Source organism: Cucurbita pepo, chromosome LG10 (genome assembly GCF_002806865.2).
Source record: "Cucurbita pepo subsp. pepo cultivar mu-cu-16 chromosome LG10, ASM280686v2, whole genome shotgun sequence".
Classification (NCBI taxonomy): Eukaryota; Viridiplantae; Streptophyta; class Magnoliopsida; order Cucurbitales; family Cucurbitaceae; genus Cucurbita; species Cucurbita pepo.
The window spans coordinates 3,371,852-3,388,943 of record NC_036647.1 but is presented as its reverse complement, the minus strand read 5'-3'; the positions used below and the strand labels follow the sequence as shown (position 1 = coordinate 3,388,943).

The window sequence follows — 17,092 nt, the reverse complement described above, 5'->3', positions numbered from 1 at the left end:
CTTCCACCGGATTCTTCTCCGCCTGAGTTCCTTCCGGCCATTATGTTATATATATATATATATACTGTAATTCTTTCTCGTCTCGTCTGTCTGTCTGATTTGTACAGTGTTCGTAATCTTATTATACTCTGGAAATGCTTTTGGATTTGGATTAGCCATTTGAATGTTGGAAGAAAGAAGATCGATGATTTGGATTTCAAGAAATCGTCAAAAGTTCATAAGGATGCTTTCTGAATCTGCTATGGTGGATTCACGAGTCGCTGTCCTTTTTTCTTTTTTTTTTTTTTTTTTGATTATGATTTGATTGAATACTATAGTAACAGTTCAATTCTACAATCTTTTTGAATTAAAAGTGTAAATCAAATCAAATCGTTCTAAAGTTTCTTACGGTGACAAGATATCATAATATCTCCAGATATTGATATTTCCACAATCTCCACATTTCTATTGTTATCAATAAATTTAAATGGGTCACAAAGTATCTGCAACTAATTGCAAAAGTGTACTCCCACAAAAATTACAATCATAACAATCGACTATTTTCTTGGAACTTTTCAGTTATTTACTGTACAAAAAAATAAAGGTTAATCTTTATATTCATGAACTGTATAATCATATAAATGTTAGACCATCCAGAATGTCCCTTATTTTCGGCCCCAAACCAAGCTTACAGATAATTGTTGCCGGCAGCTGTCACAACATAGAATGATAGGCATGTTATAAAAGATTCCTTATGATTTTAAAATCCAACGGATATAACAGCTATCAATCAAATCATCAAATCATCAAATCAATTCTATCTTCATCAGATAATCTAACACAAATTAATCTCAAAATAAACGAGTATAATTCAAAGCACCAAGAACATAATGCTAAAGTCCAGCAGCCCTGATTACCGCTAATTTTCAAATGGGATCAGTTGCATCTAACCAAACTCACGGCCAGAACAGATGCGCTCTTTTGGTTTGGTACTATTACTCAACAATCTGGTATTAAATGTCAAATCTTTTACAATTACCTTTCCCTGCACCACCAGGTCTAGCCTGCTCCCTTTCAACTTATTGCAAGTGCCCGACGTACAGAATATTTAGGAGAGGAAATTTTTCGAACTTATTCTCAGGAACAGTCCTAAAGACAGTGGGAAGGTATTTGGGTTCACCATATAAAACTTGATTCTGAGAATGCTAAAGTTGTTATTCCTTGAACTACGCAATATAACCTTAATAATACAAGTCACCTGACCCAATCATGGTTCTTGAAAATTGTTTTATCAGACCAGGCTGCTAATTAAGCATGTCCTCAATTTCCCTCATCTTTTGATGGGTGTTCAAGAGTTGGAGTAGGATTGAAGAAAATGGGCAACAGAAACACATAAGATTGGGGCTTAACTACAGAGAAGATGAGCTAAATCAGTTTGTTACAGCCTACAAACAGAGCCTTTGGTCCTCCTCCTACCATCTCCACCTAAACCCCCATGGAAACACAAGGGAAAACCAACAAATTTTGCTTTTTCTTTCAACTTATGTTCTTAATAAATGCCGTCAAGTACCATTCTAGTTACCCTCTAAAAGCCCCATAAATTAGACCACCAACTCGCATCTACTATAATTATAAGTCGCATAATATCCCCTGGCCCTACGAGGCAATAAGCCTCCTTCAAATGACACTAAGGGATCATCTAACTAACATCTTCAATTTTGTTAAAGATCCTTCGGATTAGCCCAAGTAAACTTCCGGATGGATAAAAGATGCTATGCTTTGGATGATTCTAGAGCAGATTTCAGTGTCTTATTGGGAACAAAGGTCCCCCNAAAAAAAATCAAGTAAATTGGCTGTCCCCAGAATTAATGATATTCGTTGACGAATAACCAGGAAGAGTAGGAAGCAATCATGCAAACGAAGTATCAAACAGTTGGCTTGCGTAATTGCAAGAGAAGCATACACGATTTATCGCGATCTGGCTCCTGATCAATCGAACCAGAAACGAGCTGTTCCCTAACGCTATTGTTCGTCAGTGAAAGGAGAAAACAATATTTCCTAGTTAATACAGAAAATCAAGATTCTATGCTATTTGATTCTATTCTGTGATGAACAAAATGAAATTGGTATTTCGCCCTAGAAAAACCTATATATACTGTTACCATGTAATGCCGATAACAAAAAGATGAGCTCCTCGTCGCTGCCGTCGTACTCTACACGGTCTCGCAGCCTGCGGTAACCGGCGACGATATCGTCCGGCAAAACCTTACACCGGCAAAGCGGACAGGTAGCAAAAAAGAGTTTCAACCAATTATCGAGGCAATCCTTGTGAAAAGTATGGTTGCATTGCAATTTCCGTACCATCTCCCCTTCCTCAAATTCAGAGAGGCAAACGGCGCACTGATCGTCCGAACTCGAGGTAACTTTCTTGGAGAATCGGATGGTCGGATTCTTCTCCTCGATCAATTTCAAAAACTGCGCCGTCGTAATTACGCGCTTGTCGGCGTTAGGTCTCAAACCGAAGATGGTGCGAATGAGAGTAACGCATTCGAGAAGTAAAAGGGTGATGAAGACTGCGGTCATTGTGTGGAGGTGGGAGAAGAACTCGGAGAGAGCTCCCATGGCTTCGGGATGGAAATTGGCGGATAGTTTCCACTGATTCAATTCTTTTAATTTTATAATCTTTCGGAAAAAAATCGTCCCTGCATTACTTTCTTTTTATTTTCTTTCTTTTTCTTTTTTTAAAATATTCACTCCCGTAATTACAGAATTTCTCCAACCAACCTCGGTTCCATACACGTGGATTTGCTAAAACCGTGTTTTCTAGATAAGCCCGGATGTTTTTTTTTTTTTTTTTTTTCCTNTTTAATATTTTTGAAATCGAACTCGTTAAATTAAAACCGTTGGGTTAATATCAAAGTCACTATCCATATCGTCACTATCATTAATATAATCCTTTCCATATGTTACTGTCACAACAAATGTATAATTGTAGTATTGAAAGACTCGTCAATACATATGTACACAAACGTTGTTCTCTAATTTAAGTATAACTCAATAAATTAAAGATTAATTACCATTTAAAAGATCGTACGATAATAACATAAAGTCAACTAGTTTAGGTTCATAGGGCTCAAGCCTCCTCACCTGCCTCTCAAATTGACCTTTGACCAAATGGCGCACGTGTTCCACTTAATTTCTAGCCCCTATTAGAATTCAATTTTCTCTAAGTTTTAATTAACTTTTATTAATATAGTTAACCAGCACACTCCAATCGGCTCCAGACACATTTGAAATCTTGATTAAGACATATATAGGACAACAAGACATACACATATACGTGTAACGCTCATTGCAGTGTTTAGATACATCGCATACATAGAATTTGTCATGATTTAAAATATTAATATTTGATTTATTATAGTAAGTTATTATATCCGGACTAAAACATACGAAAATTTCTGTCCACAATATTAAAAAAAAAAAAAAAAAAAAAAAAAAAAAAAAAAAAAAAAAAAAAAAAAAANTCATGATTTCTTCCAAAAACTACTAACAAGATTCCATTTATATCATTTAATAATATTTTTTACTTTTTTTATTTTTATTTTGTTCATGTAAGCAAGTCAGCCCTAACTTTTAGAGCTTTCATTAAATAAAATTAAATGTAATGACTTGTCATTTTTTCACCAAAAAATAGATGGAATAAAAAATAAAAATAAAAATAAAAATATGNTGCAGTCTGTCATTCCCGGAATATGGACATTCAAATCATGATTTCTTCCAAAAACTACTAACAAGATTCCATTTATATCATTTAATAATATTTTTTACTTTTTTTATTTTTATTTTGTTCATGTAAGCAAGTCAGCCCTAACTTTTAGAGCTTTCATTAAATAAAATTAAATGTAATGACTTGTCATTTTTTCACCAAAAAATAGATGGAATAAAAAATAAAAATAAAAATAAAAATATGACTTTTGGTGTCGGAGGCTACTATGTTTTTATTAACTAGACTACTTAAAAATCTTTTAAAAAAGAGACACTCATATTAATAAAAATAATTGTTACGCGAGTATTCTTTGTTTATAAATTCATAATCATTCCCTAAACTAGCCGATGTACCTCCTCTCGAACAAAGTGAGGAGGCTCGACTCCTTTTCTTTTGGAGACCTTTGTTCGACATTTGAGGATTTACCAATCTATTGGCACGACTAAGTTTAGGACATGACTCTGATACCATGTTAGATGAACACGACTCTTTACAATAAGCTCTTATGGTTTTGCTTTGAGCTTTCGAAAATGCCTTAGACTAGTGGAGAGAGTATTATTTGTTTATAGATTCATCATTTCCTAAATTAGCAGACGTGGAAATTCCATCCTCCAACAAGGTCTAATATGATATTAATTTTTGTATTTAATAATTATTACGCCATGGGTGTGAAATAAACATCCTGATTTTATTCTCGACAGCTGTTCTAAAACAATTGAAATTATTAGTTTATTTTATTTATTATTGGTATTGTGGGCCGACAAAATGGACTGAGACAGGATCCATCGGACTCATTCGATGGTCCACAACAACACGTCGGCCCATCTAACCGAAATTACCATTTCCGTCAGACGACAGCGTTTGAAAATTTGACCATTCAAACGCCACGTGGAGTACATTCATTGGAGGGTTTGGGCGGAAGAGGGGGTAGAGAAAATGGGTTTAAACCTAACCTAATCTTTACCATATATTGTTGAATAGAAAATCAAAGGCGGCGACAAACAGTAAGAGCAAAAGGAAGAAAAAGGCAGACAACCCAATCTCATTCCCGATCTGTCTTAGCTTAATGCAAATTCCGTACTCCGTAACACTGGCGTACGTCCCTTTGATTATATTGTTTCAAATATCAATCAGTACATTAATAAAATGAAACCATATCTAATTTCATATAAATTAACAAGATCCGGACATCAATTATTAAACCCCTCGCCACAATTTGAGTGGGACTTCCACCTTTTTTTTTTATTTAAGTGCAAATGTAATAATGACAAATCAAATAATTTCAAGATCTTTTTTTTATTTTTTATTTTTAAAAAGGGTATCTTCACGTTCCACGATTCAGATTGTGACCACCGAGTCTTATCTCCCCCGGATCTAATTTCCTTATTAAAAAACACATAGGCTTCACTTTTTAAGTACCCGCCACTTACCAACTGACACGTCACCACAGCTTTGCCTCGCCCTCTATTATAATATATTTTTTGCTGACGTGGCGATCTCATAATCAGCATTCTGTGAGTGGCCGCACCAAATGGAAACCTTTTTTTTTCTTTTTAATTATATTTTTTCACTTTTTTTTTTAAGTGTCCCAAGAGCTTGGGGTTTTCCCACCGTTTTTCTCCGTCTATCTGTGTACTTCTAAAACCATCTGGTAAACGGTAAACGGTGGTTAGTTGTCTGTCTCTCAACCGTTTTCTCCGCGTTGAAATTAAAAAATTCCATCATTATGCATCTAATAATTGATTATTCTACTCTACATTTCTTCTTTTCTTTATTCTTTCCTATTTTTTTAATCTATTATTACTTGATTTCGTCATTATGATCAATTTTTTAAAATTACATAATATAATTAAAACCTACTATACTTAATCGATGATATTATACTCGAATTAATGAATTTCATCTATCTTTTAAATTGGGTTAAATTGTAAAATTTTATTTATTTATTTTTAAATATAAAAAAACAACCGATATTGAAAAGTCAAATATATGTCTAACATTGAATTAGATTTATATAGTTTGAACTTAGTTTTAATTTAGTCTTTCGCGAATACGACATATAAATAAATAAATAAATAAATATATATATATATCCAATTATAAACTAAATATGGTATTTTAGAAATATACAGTTTTATTTTGGTCCAATCCAAATGAGGTACACGGATTGGGGGGTTATCTGACCCCTAAGCTAGGGGGCAAGGAAACGCGTAGGCCTCAACCGAACAAGTTTCCCACTATAAATACGGGACGGGTTTTGAAACCCACCAATTAAGCAAAGAAAAAGAGAGAGCCCATAGAATTGTGGACACTCATTCTGATTCATTCGATTTCCCCTGTTAAAACCATGTCCTCCATGGGAGCTGCCTGCGCTAGGGTTTACGTAATGAGGAAGAAAACAGAGGAGAAACTGAAGAGGATGGAGCAGGAGAGAGCTGGCAGGTTAGAAGACACCGTCAAACCTCCAAAATCCGCCCATCACCACGGCGGCGGCATCGCCGGAAACGCCTGTAAGAAAGTCCATCCCGGTACCATATTCGCGGTTTCCGCGAACTCTAATTCCTGAAAAATAAAGGAATTTTATGCGATTTTTAGCTTTCCTTTCTTTGTCCACCCCGACTTATAGGGTTGTGTAAATCTTGGATCTTGGTTTGGTGGTGTGTATGTGGCCAGAAATGAAAGAGTAATGAAGTAGAAATTATGGCTTCTTTTTGCCCTTCTTCCATACAAGAAATCAAAATGATTCTGAAAATTTCTGAACATTATTAATTAATTTGTTTCAGCAATGAAAAGTAAGGGGAGGAGGGTAAAGATGTAAATACTCTGATAAATCTAGTTGTCAGTTTAGATGGTGTCCCAAACCAAACCAAACCAAACCAAACAAAACAAAACAACATAGTCATGGCTTCTGATAAGACCAACAAACATGGAAAAATTATGTTTTGGATAAATTGTAGCTTATTAGGCAAACACCCATGGTTGCCTTGTCCATGCTGCAAGAAAGTGGATGCAACCAAATGGAAATTTCTTCTTTACTTGCTATAGCTCACAAACAAGACGCACCCTCCCTCCCAAGGAAAAAAGGAATCCTCTTTAATTGGGCTGGGCCAGGGAGGTCCATTTTTTCCTCCTTTTACGGGATTTTTTTTTTTTTTTTTTTTTTTTTTTTTAAAAAAAAAAATTCATTTCATTCATATTTTGTCTACGAAAGAGATGTAAAAAAAATGTCGGTTAACGAGATGGTGGCTTCTCTTCGTTCTCTTACGCACCTACATAACGAGTCATAATAGATAATATCTGTTGATGGTAGATTTGAATTGTTATACAGCGTGACAACGTAAAGCTTGAAAATTAATGGAACTCACGAACCAGTGCGACGTAAATTGTCAAGAGGATCTTTGCATTTACTTATGAAAAATAAAAATAAAAAGTGTTAGGTAAATGAAGTATTTAAAAGTACTCAGTAAGTTATCTCACTATTAAGTTGAAAATACAATCACATACAACATATATCTTGACATGAATTCATTACTGTTTTTAGACTTTATTTTCATTTCGATCGTGGTTAGATGCATAATACATTTCTATACATGGTTTATGTACGTGTACTAGACTTACTAGATAAGCTTGTTAACATACCCAGCTAACACATTCTCGCGCTATTGAAACGGATGAAAAGGAAAAGAATGCTAGTGATATATACACGTGTGTACAGTTCGTGAGAGAAGAAGTAATCCACGAAAAAGATCTTATCTAATAAGATACCCTAAAAAGTAAGTTTTTAGGATAAAGAATAATACAGGGACGATTATTTATTTTTTGTAATTAAAAATGGTAGTGGAAATTATTTATTTATTTACAAATATTGTAATAGTTGTGATTTTGGAGATGATAGTGAAATTAATAAGATATCACTTTTGAGGGATTTTATCCCAAACAGCTCTTCACTTAACAATTAAAAAGAAAAAAAAGAAAAGAAAAGAGGAAAGAAATTATATAGAAAAATAATGGCTTGCCTTTATGTGACGCGACATGGATGGTTCCCTACTCGTTCAAATTGGGATGTCTGTTTGTCTCTTTCACGTGACATGGTCCCTACCACCTCACCAGTTGAACGTGTCTGGTCAACTTGGACGCTTTTAACACTAACTTTAACGTATAAAAGATGTTTGGATACATGACTATAAATATTAACATTTTCTTTTATTATTATAATTATTTGACTTTCGGCCGTGTCGAAATTTAACTAGTAACAGGATTACGAGTTGGGTGATCTATTGAGGCTTTGCCAACCACACTTTCATATCGAGGCATGTGGGGTTTTTTCGTGAGCTCGAGTATGAAATAGGCCCCACCCTTTATGAAGAACCTTGTAATAATTAGAGTTGGTGCATAAAATTCATTTGTGTCGTGATCTCTAGCCCAAGGTGGCTAATCTCACCATATGGTTCAATTTATCGAGTTTTTAACCTAGATCGGGCATGTCAAGTGATGTCTTGTGAGCCTTTTAACGCTAGGGAGGGTATCTTTTGCCCATAACATAACATCAATTAACACTGGAATCATAACCATTCCTAAAGAATCGTTTTGGATGCATCGAATTTGCAATCCAAATCTAAAACATAAGACCACCAAGTTGTAGAGAGCAAACCCACCAAACTCAGCCCAGTTCATCAACCCAAATATATTGGGCTCAAGGCCCACGCCTAGGAATGGGCCTACCTTCAAGTGCGAATATTAAACCCAAATATATTGGGCTCAAGGCTCACGCCTAGGAATGGGCCTAGCAGAAGCTATTACAACTCGGAGAAGAATTCCTTGCTGCGACGCGGACCTACGGACACATCTAACAAGGCGGTAAAATCCCGGTGCCATCGGATTTTCCTGTCGTTTCCGGCGATCTCTCTCCGGCCAAGCGATATTTGATTCTTTGAACCCGCAACTCAACGCTCCTACCAGGCCGGACTTTCTACCTCCGATTCTCCAAGTTACATTTAATCGCTTACTTGGTTATTCGCTCAAACATCTTCGTTGCTCGCTGTTTTCACTGAATACCTATAAGCTATGTGGCGGAGGTACGGGAATGCTCCTGAACTACGTATCAATTCCGTTTTAGTTTGCGTATGATGTTAATGTTCTTTGTTAATTATTAATTTCGGTTGTCCTTCAAGTGCAGCGTTTTCTTGATTGGTTGAAAATTGGCAGTTTGTTATTCCTTAATATCCCGAGGGTTAATTGGCATTCTCATAAATATGATGTGTTGATAAAGAATAATTACTTTCAATGGCCATGTGGTCTGAACTTGGATTTCCTCGGTTTCAGTTACAGTGGCTGATGCTTATAGATGACAGTTCTATCGCATCACTTTCTGCAGGTCAATTCTGGAATTATCATCTCGTCAATCTGTTGGAAGGACTCCGAGGAAGATTTCACCCCAGGCAAGTAGAATTTCGCGTATTCCCTAAATTCATTTTTGCGATCAGAATTCGTTTAGTACAATACAGGCGCTATGATAATTTACAAACAGATATTTGGAAAAGTGTGTATTCGACTTATAAGCATTCGTCTATGTTCTTGTGGATACATTTGAGCGGAAGCTTACATCGTGGAGATCTTTTCACACACAAAGTTGCTATTTATGCAATTCTTTCTTGGTACTACGACATCTTGCAAAACTAGTCTATGGTAAAATATGCATATGGTTTTTCAATTGCATGCAGCGTGCTTGCGATGCAGTTGTTGGTCTTTATTAACTTACTACATGAAGCCTTCTCATTTAATACACACGAACTTGCTATTTATACGATACTTTCATCTGCTGTTATGATTACTTTAGTGTTAAAGAATGCTAGCTATATAGTCCTGATTTTGTTCTTAGTTTAATGGTTTACTGTTACAAATGTTTTCTGATTCTTTGACAGGTTTTTGTTGCAGGTGCAATGTTGGCATACATCCCCGTGTATTTCTACAAGAAGGGAATTTTCATCTCAAAATCCAAAACCACAACTTACAAATGGGCCACCTAAGTCTGGAAATTCCTTCCCAAAAGTTGTCTTTGGCAGTGTTGTTGTTGGTGCTGCTGTTTTTGCAGCTTATCAAACTGGCTATCTAGACCAACTAACGGGTGGTAAAGAGCAGAATCAATCTGTAGAGCCAACTAAGACAGTTGTTCAGAAAAGTGATTCAGACAATGTCCAACCTTTGGTGGTGCAGAAATCGGATTCATCCAGTAGAGAAGAAACCAAAACATTGAATAGTGTTACAGAAGAAACTGAGAGCTTAAATCCCATTGTGGAGTCCACTGAGCAGACGGTCAAGACAGATGCCCACCTTCCTCATCTTGAAGCTTCAGGCGAAGAGCAAGATGGTAGTCAGTTTCAAGACAGTTCCAGGACAATGCCACATGAAAATACCGAGGAGGAAAACTTGCCAGAATTCAGACAAAGCATCAGTGAAGTAGAGGACAAGAATCTAGAATCTAAAACATTCACAGATGTAAATTTGGACATGCAAAGCACGGAATCTAGTACTAGGGATCAGCCTCATGAGGAAGTTCAAGCCACACCAATGTCTAGCAAGATCGATGCAGCACCTGAACAAATTGATGTCAGAATACCACCACAAGAAGATACAAGTGCAGAAGCCAAACTGAAGGTAACTGAAATGTATCTGTCCTGATAAATTGTTGATATAATGGTAGCTTTGAAGGTTAAAGTTATAAAATGCACGTGCACAACACAAATTCTTTTTAATAGTAATTAACTTGTACTAAGAGGCAGGGAAGGGAGTAAACAGATGCCATATAGATAAAAGGCCACACCTTGATAGGGCCATGAGAAGGAAAACAATTAGAAAAAATTGGTGTAATTCTTGGTAATTGAAATGAGAGGAAAATCACTAAAAATGTTACAACCAGAAATCCATAAGGAGGTACTTAATTTTGAGTCTGACCACACTTTATTCTAGGATCTTTCCCAGTCTTAAATACCCTTAATTTTCTCTCTACCAAATATATCTTAAGATGATTAAGAAACTGCGCGCGACAATAGTCTATTTCTCTATCCCAAATTGAAGGATCGACTAAAACTTCTTCAATCATAGAATGAAAATTATGAGATAGGGCCAAAATAATACCAAACAATTGCATATCCTAAACCAAATCCTTACGGAAAAAGGGAAAATCCAAAAAATATGATGATCCTCTTCATCCCCCATTATAGAATGTACGTAAATGGTAAAAGAAGAGCACCTTTGAATGAAATGTATAGCGTTAATCCTCCTATAAACCACCAGGCATTGAGCATGCAAAAAAATTAGTTTTCTTCAGAAGTTTAACCTTCCAGAGAACAGCTTACAAGAGAAAGACACTTTGACATTTAACGTCAAACCCCTTTATCTCTGATACATGGGTGAAAATGAAACCTGTGTTAGCAAGATAGAAACAAAATCAAGTCGTTGTCTCTTGTGATTCAAAGCTCTTCTAAAGTATGATGAGGATTTTGCAGAAAGAGGGAAAATAGAATATATGTCTTTGATCCTTTTGGATTAATAAGAAACATACAAGTTGAAAATATTGCATGGGATGGATTTGCCACATCATATAGCAGCCGAATCCATTTGGCCAATTCCGTCTTAGTATTCAACCACTCCAATGTCATACAAAGGATTACTGTACAAACGTTTTTTACAGGAGGCAAGTTAGAAAGAATACCTGGTAGCGAGCAGCCCATGCCTCGATGTATTTGGACCAGAAATGAAGGTTGATGAGGATGATTGATTCCTTTGTGTTAAACATTCTAAATTCATAGGATATCTTGTCTGACCATTTTGTTTCTTAAATATATTCATTTCTAGTGAAAGATGTGTAATTTAAAGTGATTTTTTTTTTTTTTTTTTTGCTGGTGTTCTATTCAGGAGTTGAATGCTACAGGTGAAGCTATAGAGCAGCCGTGTTCTCTTCTTGAGGCATACCAGTTGAAGGACGAGGCTGGCATGACTTCCTTGGGTGGTGATGGCAAAGATGAAAGTAACAAGTTTTACAAAGAAACAGAGGTCGTTTACTTTTTCCTTCTTTTCAGTGTATGTTCATTCTGCTGGAATTCAATAATCTCAGTAATGATCTAAATTTTTGGTTCCGAGATGCCAGGCTTTAATTGCTGAAATTGAGGAGTTAAATGATGGCTACATATCCAAGGATGGGAAATTGGTAATTGATTTCTTACAAGCTATTCATGCTGCTGAAAAGAGGCAAGCTGAGCTGGATTACCGTGTTTTTTCTGATGAAATGAGGGCGTTGAAGGTAATAGATTACTGTTTATCGTACATTTTTCAATGTTTGTTATTGTTATGGAATGCGACTATCTACATCTATTAACTGTGATGTATGTTTTTATTCTATACAGGAGAAGATGGAAAAAGAATTGAGGGATGCTCGGGCTAGGGAACTTATGCATGCAGAAGAGGCTGCTATATTGGACAAGGTTGAATTCCCAATTTATTAACTACACACGTGAACACTCCTGTAGATATATCAAGTCCACAGAGAAGTTACATAGACACACTGTTATTGTATTCCTCTCATTCTCATTAGTGGCTTCTTGGGATTTTCATCATTCTCAGGAGTTAAAAAGAGAGAGAACAAAAGCAGCTGCTGCTCTGAAGTCACTTCAAGAGAAATTGGAAGAAAAATTTCAGAAGGAACTTGAACAGAAGGTGGGAGTGTTTCTTAGACAACAAACAAGCTCAAGTTTCTGATCCTTTACCTAGACGTTTTGACAATAATTTCATTGCAGGAAAATGAGGAAGAATTGAAGTTGAGGAAACTTCAAGATATTGCAAAAGCAGAGTTAGCTGCGGCAATTGCGAGTGAGAAGGCTGCTCAAATAGAAAAGATAGCCGAAGCAAATCTTCATGTAAGTAATCTTGCACAAATTGATTTATCTGAGCTCAAAACACCATGCCTATCCGAGTAGTGGAAGTTATGGATATTATAGGATCTAACTTACCTCCTTTGAAAGATAACATTCATAACATTAAGAAAAACAGTTCAACATGTACGATCTCATCGTTGAGGGGGACGTTTTACTTCGAAAGATGAAAGATGCGCATAGTGATTTTTATGGAAATTGCTTGATTCATTTTGCACAATAATGAAGACACTTGTCAGCTGTATATTAGTGTAACGTCGTCTTTTCTCAGCTTTTCCAGTCTCAAGTGTAAGAAGAGGCCTGGCCCTAAAAGTAAGGTCAACTTTGGAAATAAATCTATTACCATATATGTAAGAAGATACTTGCTCCAAGAGCTTCGGCCTAATGCCTTATTGCTTTTTTTTGGTCCATATATATGTTTATGCATATATTCACTATTGAAATATTGTTTGAATGTCATTCTGATTAAAGACGAGAACTAGACTAGTCACACTCTTCATCTTTCTTTTATTTTAACGATGTGAATGTTCCAACATTTCTCCACGTCTTTGGTCATGCTGTTATTGGTGCAGTTTATGGTCATCACTTTGTTTTCCATTTTTTATTTTATGAACTCTATTGGCCTGAATCCAGGCAAAATCTACCCCCAAGACTTTGCTTACCACTTCTTTTTGCAGATAAACGCCCTGTGCATGGCATTCTATGCAAGGTCTGAAGAAGCTCGTCATAGTCACTCTGCTCAGAAGCTTGCATTGGTAAAGTCGTACTCCTACTTATTGATGGTGTTTACATTTCCTACTAGTAGCAGAAGAAACTGAAGTCTAACTTACTTATGGAGAAATTTTGTTTCGCTACTTTACTAGTAAGTAAAGAAGCTGCCGTTTTTAAACTGGAAGTTTCTACACCTGGTTTAATCCCAATGTTTATCAGTTTACATCTTCGCATGCAAATGATGCAAATCTGATGTAACAGTGATCACCTTCAATGGTATTCACTTAGCATATAGATGTACAAACATGCACGGTGATAATAGATCTCTCTGCAACAACGTACATGTATGTATGTCTTCTAGAAAATTTTAAAACAGTATGTTTTCAGAAATATAAAAAGAGGGGGGGTACGAGGACATAATAAGATTTGAGTTTGATCTAAAAATGAAGGTAGGTTTTGATTCTGTAAAATTGTTTGCGGTAGTTTTCTCGCTTCAACAATTTCATTTTATCTCATTTTGTGGCTTCAAGGGTGAATGTGCTAGGCTATAAGCTTTAAATTGGAGATTCCTATGTTGAGATTTCTGTAATTATCCACTTTTGGTTATTTGTGCTGACTATGATAGACCCCCATTAAGCATGTGTGAAGTGTAGGTGTGTGAGGAATAATTTGTTATTAGTTAGTTAGGGATGTGACCATGAGAATATAGTGAGAATGAGCTTTGAATGGGGAAATATATAATGTAAGAAAGTAAGGAGCTGGAGAGGTACGTTTTTGCCTAATCATCTTGTGAGAGAATTGTACTTGGGAGAGAGAGGAAACTCTCTAAATCTTCCCTTGACTCGGTATCTTTTGATAAATAAATCCCCGTTCCTTTCAGACTAAAGTATTTATAATAAACTTGGTATTTTCTGAGGATTTCTAAATCCTTTCTTGTGTTTCATTTGTTAAGAAAGTTCTCTTATATATGTATATTTAAATATAAATCCATAAACGAGCATTATGCTCAAGTGCAAGATGTCTCGGGAACTTTAATGGTTGTAATTCATTTTTTATATTTTACTTGTGCACAGCCTACCTAATTTGTCCTGAAATGTTTAATCAACTATAAGTTATCCATCTTATAGGGGGCACTGGCACTTGAAGATGCTCTTTCAAGAGGTTTACCAATCCAGGCTGAAATAGAGGCTTTACGTGTTGATCTTCAAGGCATCGACAAAGATTCGAACTTAGAGCTGGTCCTTTCATCCATTCCTAAAGAAATATTGAATCATGGCTCAGATACTTTGTTACAAATAACACAAAAGGTACACTAATGTTTCCTGGTTTGAAGATAAATTTTAGCATACTTCTCTCTCTCAAAAATAAAAAGGATATTGATTCGAACCATTGTAATCCTGTTATTTTATTGATTCCACAGTTTGTGGAATATTGTTCAATTGTGTTTACTTGTTATTTACAGTATTTTCTATTTGATAATAAAGTCGAGTTCATCTTTTATGCGAAAGTATCTGGCTAATCCATCACCCTGCATGCAGTTTGATGCGCTAAAAGCACCATTACGGCACTTGAGCTTGATCCCACCTGGTGGCGGTGGCATTTTGGCGCATTCTTTAGCTTATGTAGCATCCTGGATTAAGGTACATTCGAAAGAACTTTAAATATCCCATTTACTCTCCTCTGTTGCTGTAGTTTCTGAAATTTCCTTGACCTCCTTCAGGTGAGGGAGGTCGATCAATCTGGTACTGGGATTGAATCTATCATCAACCGAGTGGAGTCCTACTTGGCTGAAGGAAACTTGGCCGAAGCAGCACATTCTCTGGAAGAAGGTGTTAAAGACACAAAAGCAGAAGAGATAGTTCATGATTGGGTAAGGCAAGCAAGAAATCGAGCCATCACGGAGCAAGCCCTTACCTTGCTTCAACTATATGCCTCATCAATCAGCCTTACTTAAGACCTCAAAGTAATTTGCCATCCCTGTCGCTGGTATGCAGGCACTGGTTGTGCTTTTTTGGTACTATATATTTGTTAGCTGCATGTCGAATCTCTTCGTTGAAGGTTCTATTATCGGCCATCTGACATTCTGGAGTTACCCAGGGAAAAAAGAACATGAGTTTTCAAGTAACGGGAATGCACAATTTCTGGATAGCACCATCCTTTCTGTATTGACCTTAATAAAAAAGAAATTAAGAACTTTTGTTACTTTGGCTGCAGCGCCAGGAGAAGCAACTGCAGCCATTCGGGCACTTTTGAGAAGGCCAAACTCATATTTGCAACCTTCTGTCGAAGTGGGTTAATTGCAAATCCCTGGTTCTTGTTTTCAGTGAGAAGCTCTTTTACTGCTTAGTTTCGAAAGGCTTTGCTTTTTCTTAATGTGTTTGGTTATAAGCATGATTCGTGGTTATCCCAGATCTGACAGCAGGGGGGTTGGGGAGGGACCTTGGTGGTAGTATTTTGCTTTCGGTTCTTGCGATTACGATTAGTTATTCTCAAAGGATATCCATGTTTGAGATCCTCCATTAAAAAGTTGTCCAAGAAATAGTTGATTCTCGTCGGACCATTGAGAAAATGGAGGAAAATATTCTCAATATAGGGCCTATTTGAGGGGTCGGTTGGGACATGAGTTTGGCATCAAAGTCTAGTTTGTGTGTTTAAATGGAGGATCTAGTCTAGGAAACTCAGTTTAATAAACATTAGAGTTTGTTAAGAGTATAAGAAAATTGTTTTTAGAAACTGTTTGGAGTGAGTTTGCAGTACACTATGAAATCGATGGGTATGCCTAATAGATTCCACTTTATAGATCCATGGTCAGATATTTAAGTTGCGTTGGTAGATTTATCATAATTTTTATTATCTAATCAGTAATATGTATATATATATATATATTGATGTAGATGATCTCTTATCTAACCATTCAACATGGGAAGAAGGAAACGATGGGATTTGGGTAAAGTAAAGTTGAAGTTTTGATTTATTAAAATTTGATATTGCTTTAAAAACACTTCAAAATTTTTATCCACACCAACTAAAACCGGTCCCCTTTTGGTGACAGTTGATCCATATTTGAACCAATAGAAGATGACCAATTAATCATTGGGGGATAAACTTTGGATTCAATAATACCCAAACAACCAATTTCAACTAATCATTACGAGGGTACAAAATCAAATCATCGACATTTGTAATACATTAAACTATATTTGAGATGACTTCAAATTACAGTTTTGATCGAACCCTTAGCGTCCTAATCACAATTGATGCCAAATCAACCACTACATAAAGTGTATCTGTATGCATACATAGAGAGATAAAGATGATGGAACATGGGCATGGGCATGGGTAGGGAGTAGCAAAAGAACAGAAGGAACATGGGAGGTGACAGCTCAGCTAAATAGTAAATGCAAAAAATGCAAATAATAGGAGTATAAATTACCAAAGAATATTGTTGTTCATAACATCATAGCGGCTGCTACACAGTCCCAATCATTCCAATCTGATGATACTACCAACAAATATCCACCAATACTGCCTAAATTTTTACTCATAATTTCATTAAAAGCAATGTGGTATAGTTTTTAGATCTAGAAATTATGTAAAAATAAAACTTGATTTGTCCCATATATACATCCAACTTATTTATTTTTACATAGAAACCTTTAATTACAAATGGAAATTGTATACTCTTTGTGGGTTCAATTTTGGCATG

The 17,092-nt window shown here is 35.9% G+C and overlaps 2 protein-coding genes across 2 annotated transcripts; one reads left to right on the top strand and one right to left on the bottom strand.

The window, feature by feature from the left end:
* Nucleotides 1–421: 421 nt before the first annotated feature.
* Nucleotides 422–2,669, bottom strand: LOC111803647 (E3 ubiquitin-protein ligase RHA2B-like). The gene is made up of 2 exons (XM_023688157.1): nt 2,142–2,669; nt 422–690 (listed from the first exon to the last, which is right to left on the bottom strand). The coding sequence occupies exons 1-2, from the start codon at nt 2,599–2,601 to the stop codon at nt 668–670; spliced, it is 483 nt and encodes a 160-aa protein (XP_023543925.1). The 5' UTR covers nt 2,602–2,669; the 3' UTR covers nt 422–667.
* A 5,908-nt stretch (nt 2,670–8,577) lies between these two features.
* On the top strand, nt 8,578–15,741 carry LOC111803642. The gene is made up of 12 exons (XM_023688150.1): nt 8,578–8,823; nt 9,123–9,186; nt 9,683–10,402; nt 11,663–11,800; nt 11,895–12,047; nt 12,151–12,228; nt 12,368–12,460; nt 12,541–12,660; nt 13,353–13,430; nt 14,514–14,693; nt 14,925–15,026; nt 15,107–15,741. Exons 1-12 carry the CDS (start codon nt 8,813–8,815, stop codon nt 15,338–15,340), a joined length of 1,971 nt encoding a protein of 656 aa, XP_023543918.1. The 5' UTR covers nt 8,578–8,812; the 3' UTR covers nt 15,341–15,741.
* Nucleotides 15,742–17,092: the final 1,351 nt, after the last annotated feature.

Bases quoted from the DNA above. Each gene is read 5' to 3' on its own strand.
- LOC111803647 (XM_023688157.1), bottom strand. From the start codon at position 2,601: ATGGGAGCTCTCTCCGAGTTCTTCTCCCACCTCCACACAATGACCGCA. The intron at 691-2,141 runs GTAACAGTATAT...ATGTTGTGACAG, and splicing joins TTTGTTATCGGCATTACATG to CTGCCGGCAACAATTATCTG.
- LOC111803642 (XM_023688150.1), top strand. The intron at 9,187-9,682 runs GCAAGTAGAATT...TTTTTGTTGCAG, and splicing joins CGAGGAAGATTTCACCCCAG to GTGCAATGTTGGCATACATC. The intron at 11,801-11,894 runs GTCGTTTACTTT...CCGAGATGCCAG, and splicing joins AGTTTTACAAAGAAACAGAG to GCTTTAATTGCTGAAATTGA.